The sequence below is a fragment of the Epinephelus fuscoguttatus genome, linkage group LG1 (genome assembly GCF_011397635.1).
Source record: "Epinephelus fuscoguttatus linkage group LG1, E.fuscoguttatus.final_Chr_v1".
Lineage (NCBI taxonomy): Eukaryota > Metazoa > Chordata > Actinopteri > Perciformes > Serranidae > Epinephelus > Epinephelus fuscoguttatus.
Window position 1 is genome coordinate 30,772,847 of NC_064752.1, and position 14,353 is coordinate 30,787,199.

Below are 14,353 nucleotides of genomic sequence, written 5' to 3' on the forward strand. Positions count from 1 at the left end.
CTCAGTAGGTGAGGAAGTAAATCTAAATTTCCTGTACGTCTGTTTCCTCTGAACTGATGTACATCAGCTAACGGCATATTTCAGTCTACTGAAAGCCAGGAGAAAAAAGATTCACGAGCCAGCCAGGAGTCGAACCTAGAATCTTCTGATCCGTAGTCAGACGCGTTATCCATTGCGCCACTGGCCCGCTGTGCATGAAAAATGCTGCTGCTGAAACCAAACGTGCTTCAGCGCAGCTCAACCCATCCCCCACAGCTCAGCACATTGCTGAAAGCATGCTCTCTGAGGCCAGCTGCAGCACACACGCAGGTAGTGGAACAAACCACGAGGCTGGCTTTTGTCTGCACTGCTTTGACTATTGAAATGTTAAAATGCACTGAAAAGCAGCTTTACATTTCCTTTTGTGAACTAAAAACTTTCCAACGTCTGGCCCACTGACAAGAGCTACTATTTATTACAGAAAGAACATTGTGTTGCTCAAATCATTTTGCTCAAAGACCAGATTTCACCAATAAAGTCTAATCAGCATTTAGATTTTAGTAGTCTGAGAAAAACAAAAATTAAACTGATCTGATACTGAATGTGAGTTTTTTTTAAGTCTACCCCGTGATTATGTTTCCTCTGGGACAGGGAGTCGTTGCACTTGTGTGTCCGCACCCTTGGACACAAATGGAATTTGGTGATGTTTGACCAAAAAGCTGAATGTGCCCATAATAGAAGATGATAAATCCACTATATAAGGACATGAGCAAAGGTTGTAATCTGGCCTTGACTGTGGCAATCATTTAACCACCCTGAACACTTCCAAGTAAAATGATTTTGGATAAATCTGGTCAGGGACAAAGTTTACCTTCTGTCTGCTTTACACACTTCAGACCAACATACTGATGCAGGCCGATTAAATGGACACAATGATGTCACACAAAGTCAGTCACAAGCCAGCCAGGAGTCTAAACTAGTATCGTCTGATTTATAGTCAGCTGCGTTGTCCATTGCACCACCTGCCCACCCTGTTGTGCCACCCTCAGACAACACAGATCAGCAGCCAAAACCCAAACCTGCATACCTGATTCCTTCCTCTTGACTTCTGCCTGACTTTTACTTCTCATCTCTGCCTCATTATCTGACCACGGGAAGAACGATATCACATGTTGAACAGCGCGTTCAACAGCAGTTAAAAGGGAAGTGAAGCATGTTTGAGTTATAAATCAATATCACTTTTATAATGGTTTGTACTTTGGCCGCTCCAAGTAGTTCAAAATTAGGTGGGCAAAGAAGAACAGTGCCACCGAAACACAACTAAGACTGGAGACAGTGTGTAGTACTTCAACCAGTGTCTTCTTTGAAGGCCAGACCTCACACAATATGCCTTCAAACCAGCAGCAAGTGTCCCTGGTGGTCTAGTGGTTAGGATTCGGCGCTCTCACCGCCGCGGCCCGGGTTCGATTCCCGGTCAGGGAACGTTACCTTATGCCTGCAACATGTACACCCTTAACTTCATTACACTGAGAACTTAGCAGTCTGCCTCATGCTAGCTTTCAGGCATTACAAAGAAACTACAAAAGAAGTCAATCCTTTCAGGATACTTGGTGCTATGTAGTGAACCGGCCCATGTTTCCACTAGTTACAACTGTAACCATTGTAATTGTGTGGCACAATGGAACACATAGTAGCAGCAAGATGGTGGATTGCAGTGACTACCTGGACACTCTTGATCTGCTATTACAGATATTTGTTTTGATTTTAAAAAAACAACAACAAAAAAAACAAGCTTGGACCAACTATTACTGAGGCCAATGCATGCTCTTTCTTGAACCAATTTATGTTTGATTGAAATTCTCCAAACAGTTTAAACACAAACTGGAAAGGGGTAATAGTACCACAGAAACACGACCACGAGTAGAGACAGTGTGCAGTGCTTCAACCACTGTCTTCTTTCAATCAATATCACTTTTATAATGGTTTGTACTTTGGCCGCTCCAAGTAGTTCAAAATTAGGTGGGCAAAGAAGAACAGTGCCACCGAAACACAACTAAGACTGGAGACAGTGTCAACCAGTGTCTTCTTTGAAGGCCAGACCTCACACAGTATGCCTTTCAGTCACTGGCAGGTGTCCCTGGTGGTCTAGTGGTTAGGATTCGGCGCTCTCACCGCCGCGGCCCGGGTTCGATTCCCGGTCAGGGAACATATCTTTATGTCATGATTGCTGAATCAGAAACACTGTGGTAGTTCAGACCTCAAAGGCTGCATTCATATATGCAAACAGGAAACCTGATTACTGTGAGTAATCAAGGGGGAAAAACCCTGAAAATGTGCTTCTACCAGACTCTATGACTTCATAAGCTTTGGGTGTATGAATGGCTGGTTGTGTGTCTCAAGCAGGGCTCTGTGTTGGGCTCACCTGCTTTACAAGCTTATAAAGTAACTGTAAACCATGATCTAGGCAACCAACAGCTCTAAGACACACTCTTCTTCAGACTGAGGCCTGTGCAGAGTTAGTACCAACAGGGTACCAATCAGTACCTTTTCAAATGAATATTATTATAATATCATTATTTATCATATATCACATTTAGTTGATGATGTTCGTCTATCAACACATTGGCATCCACAACTCCTCACACAGTATGCCTTCAAACCAGCAGCAAGTGTCCCTGGTGGTCTAGTGGTTAGGATTCGGCGCTCTCACCGCCGCGGCCCGGGTTCGATTCCCGGTCAGGGAATGTCATTTTATGTCTTCAAGTATATCCCTGCTATGTGTACACATGAAACTACAGTATATTGAGAGACCGTAAAAGTTCACATTCTGCTTTGTCTGAGCTTTCTGGTCTCAAAAGGAATCCATCACAGCTCTAGGATGTGTCCCTCTTCAGACTGAGAGTGTGCAGAATTAGTTCCAAGTGAGTTTGTCCATAAGAGGGTGCCATACTGAGACGGTTGTGTGCAGCTTCTGTGCCACTTCCCATTCTCTCTGAGCTTGTTTACACCTGGTATTAACATACCTCTTGGGTGATCTGATCAAAAGCGGAGAGCGCGAAGTCTTTCTCTTAACACCTTGCATTGGAATGACTCTCTACATGCATATTGAGTGACCACTTGTGATCGGCTTTCACTTCCCTGCTTTATATGCAAATAAACATGTAAATCATTTCTGTTTGCAAAGACAAAATGCAAGGTTGTTGCTAACTGGCATGACGTCCGTCACACTACACACACACTAAAGCGCCCCCTGCCTGGACACCACTGCTACGGAAGTGTGAGCTCCGCACTGTGCAGGGACAGTTGGTGAGAGTCCGCCCACACATACAAATTGACAGGACAAACTGTTAGCATAACATGGCTAATGTTACCAAAAGAATATTAACAGGTTTAATGACAGAGTCAAGCCGTTTTGGTGTCAGTGTGAGTTTGTTGGGACTGAGAGCAGGTCTGGAGACAGTCCTAAAGCACTGAGTTGGAAGCAACAGAAAGTGGAGAGTTAGATAAGCAAGGATGTCAGCTGAAGAAGCTGTCCTACATTGTGGCCCAGAACACGAGTGTTCACTCCTCCATATGTGGTCTGAGCGATCAACCTCAGGACACATTGAGGACACATTCATATCTGTGCTGACCACTTGTGATCCAATCACCCAGGATGCATGTTTATATCAGGTCTGAAAAAGCTCTGTCTCCTCAGGTGGTCAGCTCTGAATTTCACTGCTGGTCAACTTCAACTGTAATTGTTTGTTTCATTGATCAAAAACCGACACTGTTTATTTAGTGTTCTTTCTTATCCCTGGTGTGCCCCACAGCTGAGTTACTATGGCAGGACTTACCTCTGACTCCGAGTCATCATGGGACAGAGCTCGTCTGTAGCGCACCTTGCTGTTCCCCCGTGAGTCCTCCTCTCTCTCCTCCAGCTTTGCTTTTGTCCTGTGCTTCTTCATTAGGAAATTATCTACCACCCAGAACATGAGGGCCTAAAGGAAACACAAACAGTACAGCATTTAATGATATTTCACCATTGGGAATTAAAAGAAAAGATTTTCATTTTGTACACCAAAACGTTTGATACATTCGTGCACACACAAGAGAATGGATATGGTATAAACAAACAGGAATGACTTAGACTCTCACTAGACATGTGCAGTAGTGGTGTAGCAGAAGCTGTAAGATAAAGGTGCAGAGGAAAACACACAGTAACAGCAGACTTACGTTGATGAAGAACGGAACGATGAGCATGACGATGGCCAGTTCCAGGTTGGGATTCTCTATGGGGTTGAGGAGAGCCAGCTGTGACACACACAGACATATACAACACACATGCACAGACATAAGCATATACATAGAAACACAGACAGCACACTTAGCCTTAGACTAGAAAGTTTTAAGGTCTCAAAAATCAGTAAGGGCAATAATGAAGTAGGAGGACAGCTCACTGGAGCAAACACCACAAACTAGAATCTGCCAGAAACTACCAAACATCTTGAGAAAGTGTGAATGTGGTCGGCAAATGGAAAGTAATCTAAAGGAGTGTTCCCCAAACATGATGATTTGCTGAACAAATTTGTTCAGGAGATTTAAACCAGCCCTTTTAGACTGAATATTTGTAACAAACTGAGCTGGTTTATTTTAACTGACATGTTTACACTAGGCTTTGACTCTCACTGACATTATATTGTAATTACTAGAGGGACAAAATGCATCTATAAAAGTCATATAATAAAAGCATAAAGGGACAGTTCACCCCAAAATCAAAAATGCATATTTTCCTCTTTGGTGTCGTGCTAATTATCAGCGTGGAGATTGTTGGAGATATCAGTCGTAGAGATGTCTGCCTTCTCTCGAATATAATGGAACTAGATGACACTCAGCTTGTGGTGCTCAAAGCGTCAGAAAGCATCGACACAGCAATGTCTCTTTCCAGAAATCATGACCCGGTTACTCAAGATAATCCACAGACCTTGTTGTGAGCAGTTTCATACAGGAACTATTTTCTGTCTATGAAACTACACTCATCAACCATATCATTGCGTGGAAGGAATCGTGAAAGCCATCTAGTTGCATTATCTGCAAGAGACCTAGCAGGCTACCTAAAATGGCAAAAGTTTCTGCATGCATCAAGTTAAAAATAAGAACTGTAATGTCCCATTTATAGTTATAGGTGCTGTTTCTGTAGACCATTACAAGACGCAGGTTGTAAGCCTTGAGATTCCAGAGGTTTTGGCACAACATGTCAAGTGATTAGGATTTGGTGCTCTCGCCGTGGCCCAGGTTCAATTTCTGGTCAGGGAACACCCTAATATGTCTCTCCAATTATAATGTCACTCTGGATGGCAGAGTTAAGACACTTAGATGCATATGCGCAGTGGTGAAGCTATACACGTTCCTGTCTTGCACTGTTCCAATGATCTACAGCTAGAGGCAACGTGCCAAGAAACACACTAATACGCCAACAAAGGCAGGGAAACACTTGCAGCATGTAAACAATGCAGGATTTACAATGTTTACAAAATCTGCTTTGCAAAAGTTTTTTTAGGGAGGAAATGCATTCAACACCTTTGTTGATAGGACTGATAAGTGATAAGTAATTGATTAACCCTCGCTTTCTGGTCCGACAAAGATGGCTCGATCACCTAACCATTCATGTGTGAAGGAAAATGTAAACATGTACCATTTCTGGAGAATCCCAATATGGACAAAACTACTACTTTTCATTAAAACTATGACACATTTTCAACTGGGATTCAAGAGAAGATGCCTTGAAAAGCTAAGCAATCATGCCTGTTGTCTAGTGCTTGGACTTTGCTACAATCACCTACATGGCCTGAGTTTGATTCCCAGTCAAGGAGCATGTTATCTTGTCTCTCCGAGTACACTGGACTTTGATATTAGACATAACAGGATTGAGTTTTACTTGCACGCAAGAGTCCAGATTTCTGTGAGAAATCAAGGGATGATTTGTGGGTTTGCCCGAGAGGTTTGTGCCAAATCATAGCTTTCTTGTCTCACAAAGACAGCCAGAGAATTATGACTCTCAATGAGTTTGTATTGTGATACCCAGAGGGGAAAAAGCAATATAAAGAATCTGCAAAAGCTGCGAGATTAAAGCGTTTAATGCTTCATTGTGATAATGTCCTTCGACCTTCACAAAAGAAAATCCACAAACCTAGCAGACCACCAAAAATGACATTTCTGCATGAGTACTGTAGGTGCTATACAAGATTTATTATCACGTTCAAAATCATTACTGTGATATTGCATTTATAGTTATTGTACTGTTTCGGGTAGTTTCTGCAGACCACTGCTAAGGGCAGGTTGTGATGCTTCAATAAGACATTGCAGAGAACATGTCCAGTGTTAAGGATTCAGCATTGTCACCATCACTGCTCATGTTTAATTCCTGGTCAGGGAATACCTTAGTTTTTTTTCTTAAGTACTGATTTTCTTTCAAACTAAAAAACCTATATTATGGAGAAACAATACAACTGTTTTTTCTTTTCTTTTCTTTTTCTAAATTTAGGGTTGATCAAAATATAAAAAATTACCACCTCATCATTTGTGTCTGGGGAAAGATCAATTTTTATTTATTAATTAGTCCTGTAGAATCCCAATATTCACAGTGTGACTGTGAGGCACATGAAAGTAGGGCTGCAACTAACGATTATTTTCATTGTCGACTAATCTGTTGATTATTTTTTCGATTAGTCGACTAATCATTTTATCAAAAAATGTGTTGAAATGTTGAAAAATGTCAGTCTGTCTCTCCCAAACCCCAAGATGATGTCATTTAATGTCTTGTTTCGTACTCACGCCAAAGGGTTTTAGTTCACCGTCATGGAAGAGTGTCTAAAGCTGCCAATATTTGAACGTAAGAAGCTGCAATAAGAGTATTTTGGGGTACTTTTATAGTATTTTCTATGAAAAATGACTCAAACCAATTAGTCAACTGCTATAATAGTCACCGATTATTTTAATAGTCGATTAGTCATCGATTAGTCGACTAATTGTTGCAGCCCTACATGAAAGTAAAAAGTGCCACAGCACTATGGGAACTGGGACAAAACATGCCTTTCTAGGGTCAACAGACATCCCTGGTGATCTAGTGGCTACAAATCGCTGTCACTGCCACAGTCTGGGTTTGATTCCCGGTCAGAGAACATCTCTTAATCAGTCCTGAGTGTGCTGTATTGCATACAATGTAGAAATACTTATCTTACAACTAGAGTGTTTTAGTTGCCAGACCTTGTTGACTGTGGGTGCTGCCCTGTTTTCTGATCACTCTCTGCAGGACTCAGTGGGCATGCTCTACAGTATTTTGTTAAAGGAGCTGTGTACGACATACAGATCATTAATATAACATCAAACAACTATTTGATGTTTAAAGATATAGTGATGTAATAGCGTCCTGAGCAGAGAATGAAGTCACGCTCCCTCTGTGTTTGTTGTAATCTGAGCTCCTCAGTTCCTTGAAGCTGTGGCGGTCCAGGCACACATGCACGTGTGCTTGAATCCCACTGGATAGCTAATTGCAGCCACTCTGCACTGTGCTCAAATGGCGGTTACTGCTGATATCGCCGTCCCACTGTGGCGGAATGTTGTTGCAGAAGCGTAGCACCCACCCTCTGGTTACCCCTGATGTTAACACCGTAAGCTCTGCTGCCGTAATTAGCACTGTTAGCACCTTCAGCTGCTATCTGCCAGCTCAGCTGAGTCCATGTTGAGAGCAGACAATAACAGCTCAGACTCCCAATCATAAGATTTGCTCTGAATGTTGCATACAGCTCATTTAACTAAATCTACCACAATACATTGCATCTTTATTTAGCTGACACAAAACCCACCAAATATTTGCAAATGGAGCAAACAACACAAGGTTAGGAGCTGACAGAGCAGCATGGTGAGTGAAAGGCTCGGCTATATGTCTATATGTGTTGTTGTGGTACGACAAATGAAGGTTTTTTTTCCCTCGACTAATCCACCTGATCCAATATCAGGTTGATAACAGCTCTGGAGAGTTATGCAACACTTTTAAATATTGAGAATTCACCTTGAATTGAAAAAAATAATTATCGCTGATGACCAAGGTCACCTGCTATCTTTTCAAATCAGCTCAACTCCTTTTTTTCCATACCTGCTTCCACTGAGGGATGAGGAGGACCAACATGATGAGGACTTTCTCAAAAATCATGATGAGGATGTAGAGGATACACTGGCCCAACCAAGCTGTGCACTGCACTGGCTCTCCTACACACACACACACACACACACACACACACACACACACACACACACACAGGAAAAAAGAGACAGATTACTGTTAAAAAAACCAAAAACCAAAAACAAAATCTGCTTAGGTATGTGTACAGCTTATGCAGCACGGATCATTATTAGATTTCACTGCTTCAGTGATACACAAACTGTTTCAGGGACAAAAGGAGGCGATGTAAGAACTGACACTGCAGCACTGCAGTACCGAGGGCAGCTGCTGCCCTCCATTGGACATTATAAGCATTTTAGGAATGTGCTGGAGCTCCCACTTCACCACTCACACACTTGAAGGCATTTCATCATGCTAACATGTCACCTTGCTTCCTCATTGTTAGTTTCACCTACGAGATGTGTGAGCGAGGACGGCAAAGTAAAGATGCAAGGACGGAGCAGCAGAAGCTACCAAATGAGAAATTCCTGGTTCTGCTGCATCAGTTACTTGTGAAATGCTGCACAGACGTTATTACCTGTCAAACTGAATGGTACGAACAATCTAAGAACAATTTAAAAAACTTACAATATCTTTCATAGGTAGACAGATAAATATGAAAACCTCTTGTAGGCCTATAAAAGTCTTACATATACAAGGGACCTTTATTCATTTAGATATATAAAATGTTTAACATAATTATTTGTCGTATTACTACTATTGTTGATTTTAATCATCATTTAATATTCCTGTAGAATCTTCTAATTTATGTACAGATTAGTTAATTTGTTATAATTACTTAGGCTGTATATTTACCTGCATTATAGTTGTCTGCACAATAGTACACCACATAGCTGTGTAAGACTGTATGTCGATCATACTTTAAAATTAAAAACAAATGAAAAACATGCTGCTGCCTCATGTGATGCCACAACATTTAATATTTAAATTATTCTTTATTCTAAAGTGTTAGATTTATAACGCATAAGGTGACGGCACATTATATTGCACCTCACCATGTAACTGTGTTTTATTTTATTATCTGTATTAGGGTTAAATCCTGGGAGACAGGATTCCCGGGAATACACATACAAACTTTTCCCCATTTCCCCAGCAATATAATAACGGGAAAATGGGATAAAATAGTTAAGTTCTAGCCATACACCAAACAGGCTGATTTGTACAAAATATATGTATCATGACAGAAATATCCAAGTCCTTTACAGCCTCCCGCGTGGATGCAATTCTCGGGGTTAGCAGGGATGCAAAACTCAGCAGCGCAATGGTATCCTCCCTTTGGCCCACCACATTCATCCACTCTACAGTCTAAATGAAGCAAACACAAAATGACATCTGCCACCAGCTCTGCATTGAAACACTTTACAAGACTGAACAGTGACTAACAGAATATGGGATTCATCTCAGCTTAATAGACTGGCTTTAAAAAAGCCAAATTACTCGCTTTAACAAATTCAATTTGTTTGAACAATGAAAAATTGTTAGATATCACCTCCATGAGGCTGTTTTGAGCAGAGGGAGCACAGACAATGGACTTGGCATTTTATATTCCTCACAGCTTTAGGAAAATTTGAGTTGTATGCAAAATTATGTTTAACATAAATGCCGTTCTTTTGCCTTAATAATTATTAATATCACCAAATAGTACACTGGAGCAGCCAAGTTGGGAACTGTAGCTAAATTAACATTTAGCAAAACATTTAAATTTCCTAGGATTCCCGGGATAGTGTGCCTCTGACGATGTCAAATTTTCAGGAAAAATATAAATCCCTATACACGAAATGACAACGTAAGCACTGTCAGAGTAAACTGTGTGTGTTTATACAGCACAGAACACACACACACACACACACACACACACACACACCAAAAATCTTGTCATGAACCTCAGGGGGCTCCGTAGTCACGCCACTTGATTTAAGTGTTCCATGTAGGATACACTAGTATTTCCTCGCTCTAAGCTCCTCCAGAAGCCTCCTCTCTCCTTGTCTCCTCAAGGTGCATTTAAGGGATTGGAAAATCCTCCATTATGGTGAAGGGGGTGCAATTTTCAGGTTATGGAAGAAAAGAGGAGGCGAGGAGGCGCGGTCCTCACCGTATTCTCCAAAGCGCAGAGAGTCCCACTGCCTCCACTCTACAATAGCGCTGACGGCTCTCACTCCAGCATAGATCAGCAACATGCCAAGAGAAGCATCCAACAGGAAGTTAATGAGGTATCTGGGAGAGACAGAAAAGTGAATGTAATTTGAATCTGCAGTTAAAAGCTTTCCTACTGGACAACCTAGTGATTCCCAGCAAGAATTCAACACTACATGTGTACTGAAATAAATGAGTAATGAATAAGATAAGATGTTCATTTTAACAGTTTCTTGGAAATCTATTTGTAGTCAGTCAAGAATCAGGAGCTCTGAGTAGAACAGTGAAACTTAGGATTGACTCACAGTGAGCAAGGATCCTCCTCTGTGAGATCTGACAAGTAGACATTAGCAAAGTGGATAAACAGCATCCCAATGGCCTGTTTTGAGGTGTCCAGGAACCTGCAGAGAGACGGGACAGGTTGATATGCTTCCCAGGGACTCCGGCACGATTCATTTGATGCCTTTGCAGAGAAATGAGTTTAAGCTGGCTCAGCTGCCTTACCAGATCCTCCAGGGTCTCCTCTCATGTTTTGGCTCCCTGAAGCGTTTCACTGTGGAGGAGAGAGTGCACCACAAAGATAGTGGGATTTTAATACAGATTATGCTTACAAAAAGAGAGGAACACAGAATCAATCAAACAGAATCTCTTCTTTTAATTTAACCAAGTTACAACCCTCCTGTGGGCTGTCGAGGGTCCAAAGAGCACTTTGTTGGCTTTAAAGAAGGTTATATGTTTAGTTCAGCTGAAAATCTTGCTTTGTACTGACATATTCATGATTCGAAAACGAGGGTTGACGTCCCCCTTTTGTGCAGTTAAAACCATCACACAAGCAGGCTCAGAAGTGAGACTTCAAACAGTCTTTTATCGAGCCCACAGTGCACTGAATAGCAGCTATTTGAGTTCAAGTGAGACAGACTGCATGATATAGGCTAAGTCTATATGTGGATGGCTTGTTGACGCAGAACGAGAACCGAGCAATATGTTGTTGGTCACGCAGGAAGCAGAACTAGCAGTCCAGACCAGAACTTAAGACATGACCTAGTGTGACGCAGCAGCTGTGAAACCTGATACTCTTTTTTTCAGCTCACTGCTGACAGGAAACTGAGAAATGCTTCTTTAAAAGGTGGCCAGGCAGAGAAGTGGATCAGACTCTAAATACTTCAGTGTTTATTTATTGATGTGGTACATCTTGTCTGACCAAGTTAGGAAACACAGTAATGATAAAGTGATGAAAACCAAGCTGTCAAACTGAACATATTAAGACAAGTTTGTGTTACAAACATAAACTCTGCAACTACTAAATATATCTGTATGTGTTTAAGAAGTTTTCAGGCTTTTAGACAACCTCACTTTAATTCAACCCTTATGTGTAATTGATTGTGAGGGGTTTTATGTGAGTAGGCTCATCACTGAAAACAGTATAGGTCCAACACAAATAAAGCTCTTGCTCTGTTTCACAATAGTGACTTGTTTTCCTTGGCACCCTCACTACCATCTTCACACAGGGATGCTTGATAAGAGGGGAGTGTTACGACATCCCTGCGTAACTTTTCTACCAGACACACACTCTGATTGAATTGTTTGAAGCTGTGGTACCTCAGCTGGATTATTACCCTCTACTCACAATTAAAACCTCAAACTATCTCACCACTCAAAGTTTGCACTAAATACTATAGTGTTGCCAAACCATTTCCTCAAGGCTTTTTGTGTTTTCATGCGGCCAAGCTATACTGCGAGCTGTGACCTCAGTTTCTGCTCTGAGCACAAGTGCGACTTCAGACTAAGCACGCCCTGTGTGCAGCTGGGTGTGATGCAGACACAGGCTGAGGCCTCAGCCTACTCCCTCTGCTCAGAGAGCTGCCTAGAGAAGAAAAAAAAGGGGTCTAAAATGCTGAACATTCCTCATTGCTGCGAGGCTGCTGGGACACAGAAAAACTGAGGCTGCTCTCATTTAGTCACACTGCTGTCAGCCCAGTGCCAGACACTGACTGAATGGAACCATGGCTAAAGCATGAGTATGATTTTTCTTTGTGCGCAATGTTTCTCTGTCTATCTAAATATGAGTTCAGCTGCCTAACGTAAAGCCACCTTAGCCAGAGTTGGAAACAGATCTGTGCAGTTGATTCACTGGGAGAAATTAAACAAAAATGAGCTTCATGGATAGGTAACAGCTGTGAAACGTCACCTTGTGCAATGTACTAGAACTTCCCCTCAGGGATTAATAACAGTATGTCTTCTTATTCTTTGTCTAGCATGTTTATGAAATGCACAAACCAGTTCTTACAAAACAGTCAGCAAACAGAAAGGACTCTGGCTTGTACAGTGAAGCAGCTGCAGGGTATATACTGTGTAACCGTCACTTGAGGCACCTTACTTTGAAAAAGTTATTCTGTATCTACAATGGGACTCTTTTGATGTCTGCAAATCAGAGTGACTTGCAGCTGCGGGCATCTATCGCTGTTTGAGTGGACTTCCAACACACACAATCAAGGAGAGTAGCAGTCTTTTCATTTGCCATTGCTCCCTTAACTTTATGATTTTGTCACAAACTCGGACTGCCACCTGCAAAACAAATCCACTATAATGAAAACCACTGCATTTTCCCATTAGAAATCTTCATAACTGGGTTTAACCTGAGAGGGAGTGTTATCATGATGTAGGTCAAACATGAGCCAGTGACTTCAGAGAGTAAGCAGCCAAGGACAATAACTTCAGCAACAGGAAAAAGCCACCAAGTATAATATTACACTGGACGTTAACCCCTACAATGTCTGTCTATCTTACTGTTGTTTGCGTTCCTTGTTATACACTCAGGTATGAACCTCCCAGCTGAGATCAATACCTCATTTGATTAACAGAGTGATGCCATTGGATAATTGCCGGGTCACATCAGCAGCTGGTGTCAGATATCTGACACAAAGCAGAGCAGTGACCATACTCACACATCAGCGTGCTGAAAGCCATCACAGCCAGGAGTCCTTGCAGGAAAATCCCAAACGAGTCCATCAAGGCGCCATTCTCGCACCCCCTGGTATCAGCACCCGGCGTCGGACTGGCAGACACCGACGTGTTGGTAAAGGACACAGCGGGCAGCCCTGCGACTCCTGGACCTGCCAAAGCCACGTCCCCGAGCTGGGACAGCATGTTGACACCACTAACAGCAGCCATGGGGCAGAAGAGCTGAACGAGACTAACTGATACAGCCGAGAGCAGTAGCTTCTCACACACGCACACACATACACAGTGCGTGCTTCCCAGTCCTCCTCCAGCAGTTGGTCAGCTAATCGATGTGTTAGGTTGGACAGTCTTCGGTGAAAGATGGTGGCATCCTCTACCTTCCAGGCGCACACTCATTCTCCTGCTTCACACATCCACGCAGCAGTCATGGCTGTTTTTGTCATAAGAGAAGTAAACCCGTTGCCCAAAAAGGTTACTAGAAGTTGCAGTGACGTGCTACGTAGCTGTGACTGACTAGGTCCTCACACTGCAACATTAGAAATCAATGGCTAGTTTGTAAGGTCCAGGAACATTTCCTAGCTCGACCAATCTTCACCGGGATATGCAAGCTAGCGTTAGTATGAGCTAAACTGGTGTCATGCAGCTACTAAAACAGACAAAACCAGTTTAAGACTCATATGAAAGGTGTCGTACGGTGCAAGTCAACTATACGTGACATTTGGCCGACAGACAAACCTACATAGTAAAGAAAGAGAGGGGCTCCAGCGGCTGAGATGCTATCATTACCTACCTAGCTAGCTCCCAAGCTAACTACTCAGTTCCGTTATGCTAACGCCGGGCTAGCAAACTTATATTTCCGCTCAGGCGTTTAAAACAGCGGGTTCATCGGTTCCTCGTGACATTAACGCCTTTAAAACAGCTAATCTGAACACACAAAAAAAACTGAATATGAATAATTGCAGGTCACGGCTCGCGTACATCCAGCTGCTTCCCTGCCCAGCAGTGCCCACTCATGTTGACAGACGTAGCGTCACGTGACCTGCGTAACCAACAATGGCA

General features: G+C 42.4%; 1 protein-coding gene and 4 non-coding genes across 5 annotated transcripts in view; 3 read left to right on the top strand and 2 right to left on the bottom strand.

The window, feature by feature from the left end:
- Positions 1-14,308, bottom strand: part of LOC125896561 (store-operated calcium entry regulator STIMATE-like) — a 31,332-nt gene extending 17,024 nt beyond the window's left edge. The window contains exons 1-7 of the mRNA XM_049589210.1: positions 13,279-14,308; positions 10,838-10,886; positions 10,639-10,734; positions 10,293-10,414; positions 8,114-8,226; positions 4,195-4,272; positions 3,816-3,959 (exon numbers count right to left, since the gene is read on the bottom strand). Of these exons, the coding sequence (XP_049445167.1) occupies positions 3,816-3,959; positions 4,195-4,272; positions 8,114-8,226; positions 10,293-10,414; positions 10,639-10,734; positions 10,838-10,886; positions 13,279-13,504 (828 nt within the window). The 5' untranslated portion in view covers positions 13,505-14,308. The remainder of the gene's footprint in view (positions 1-3,815; positions 3,960-4,194; positions 4,273-8,113; positions 8,227-10,292; positions 10,415-10,638; positions 10,735-10,837; positions 10,887-13,278) is intronic.
- Positions 115-187, bottom strand: trnar-acg (transfer RNA arginine (anticodon ACG)). Its single transcript has one exon. It is a non-coding gene; the product is annotated as a tRNA-Arg (tRNA).
- trnae-cuc (transfer RNA glutamic acid (anticodon CUC)) lies at positions 1,390-1,461 on the top strand. The gene has a single exon. It is a non-coding gene; the product is annotated as a tRNA-Glu (tRNA).
- trnae-cuc (transfer RNA glutamic acid (anticodon CUC)) lies at positions 2,114-2,185 on the top strand. Its single transcript has one exon. It is a non-coding gene; the product is annotated as a tRNA-Glu (tRNA).
- On the top strand, positions 2,652-2,723 carry trnae-cuc (transfer RNA glutamic acid (anticodon CUC)). Its single transcript has one exon. It is a non-coding gene; the product is annotated as a tRNA-Glu (tRNA).
- Positions 14,309-14,353: the final 45 nt, after the last annotated feature.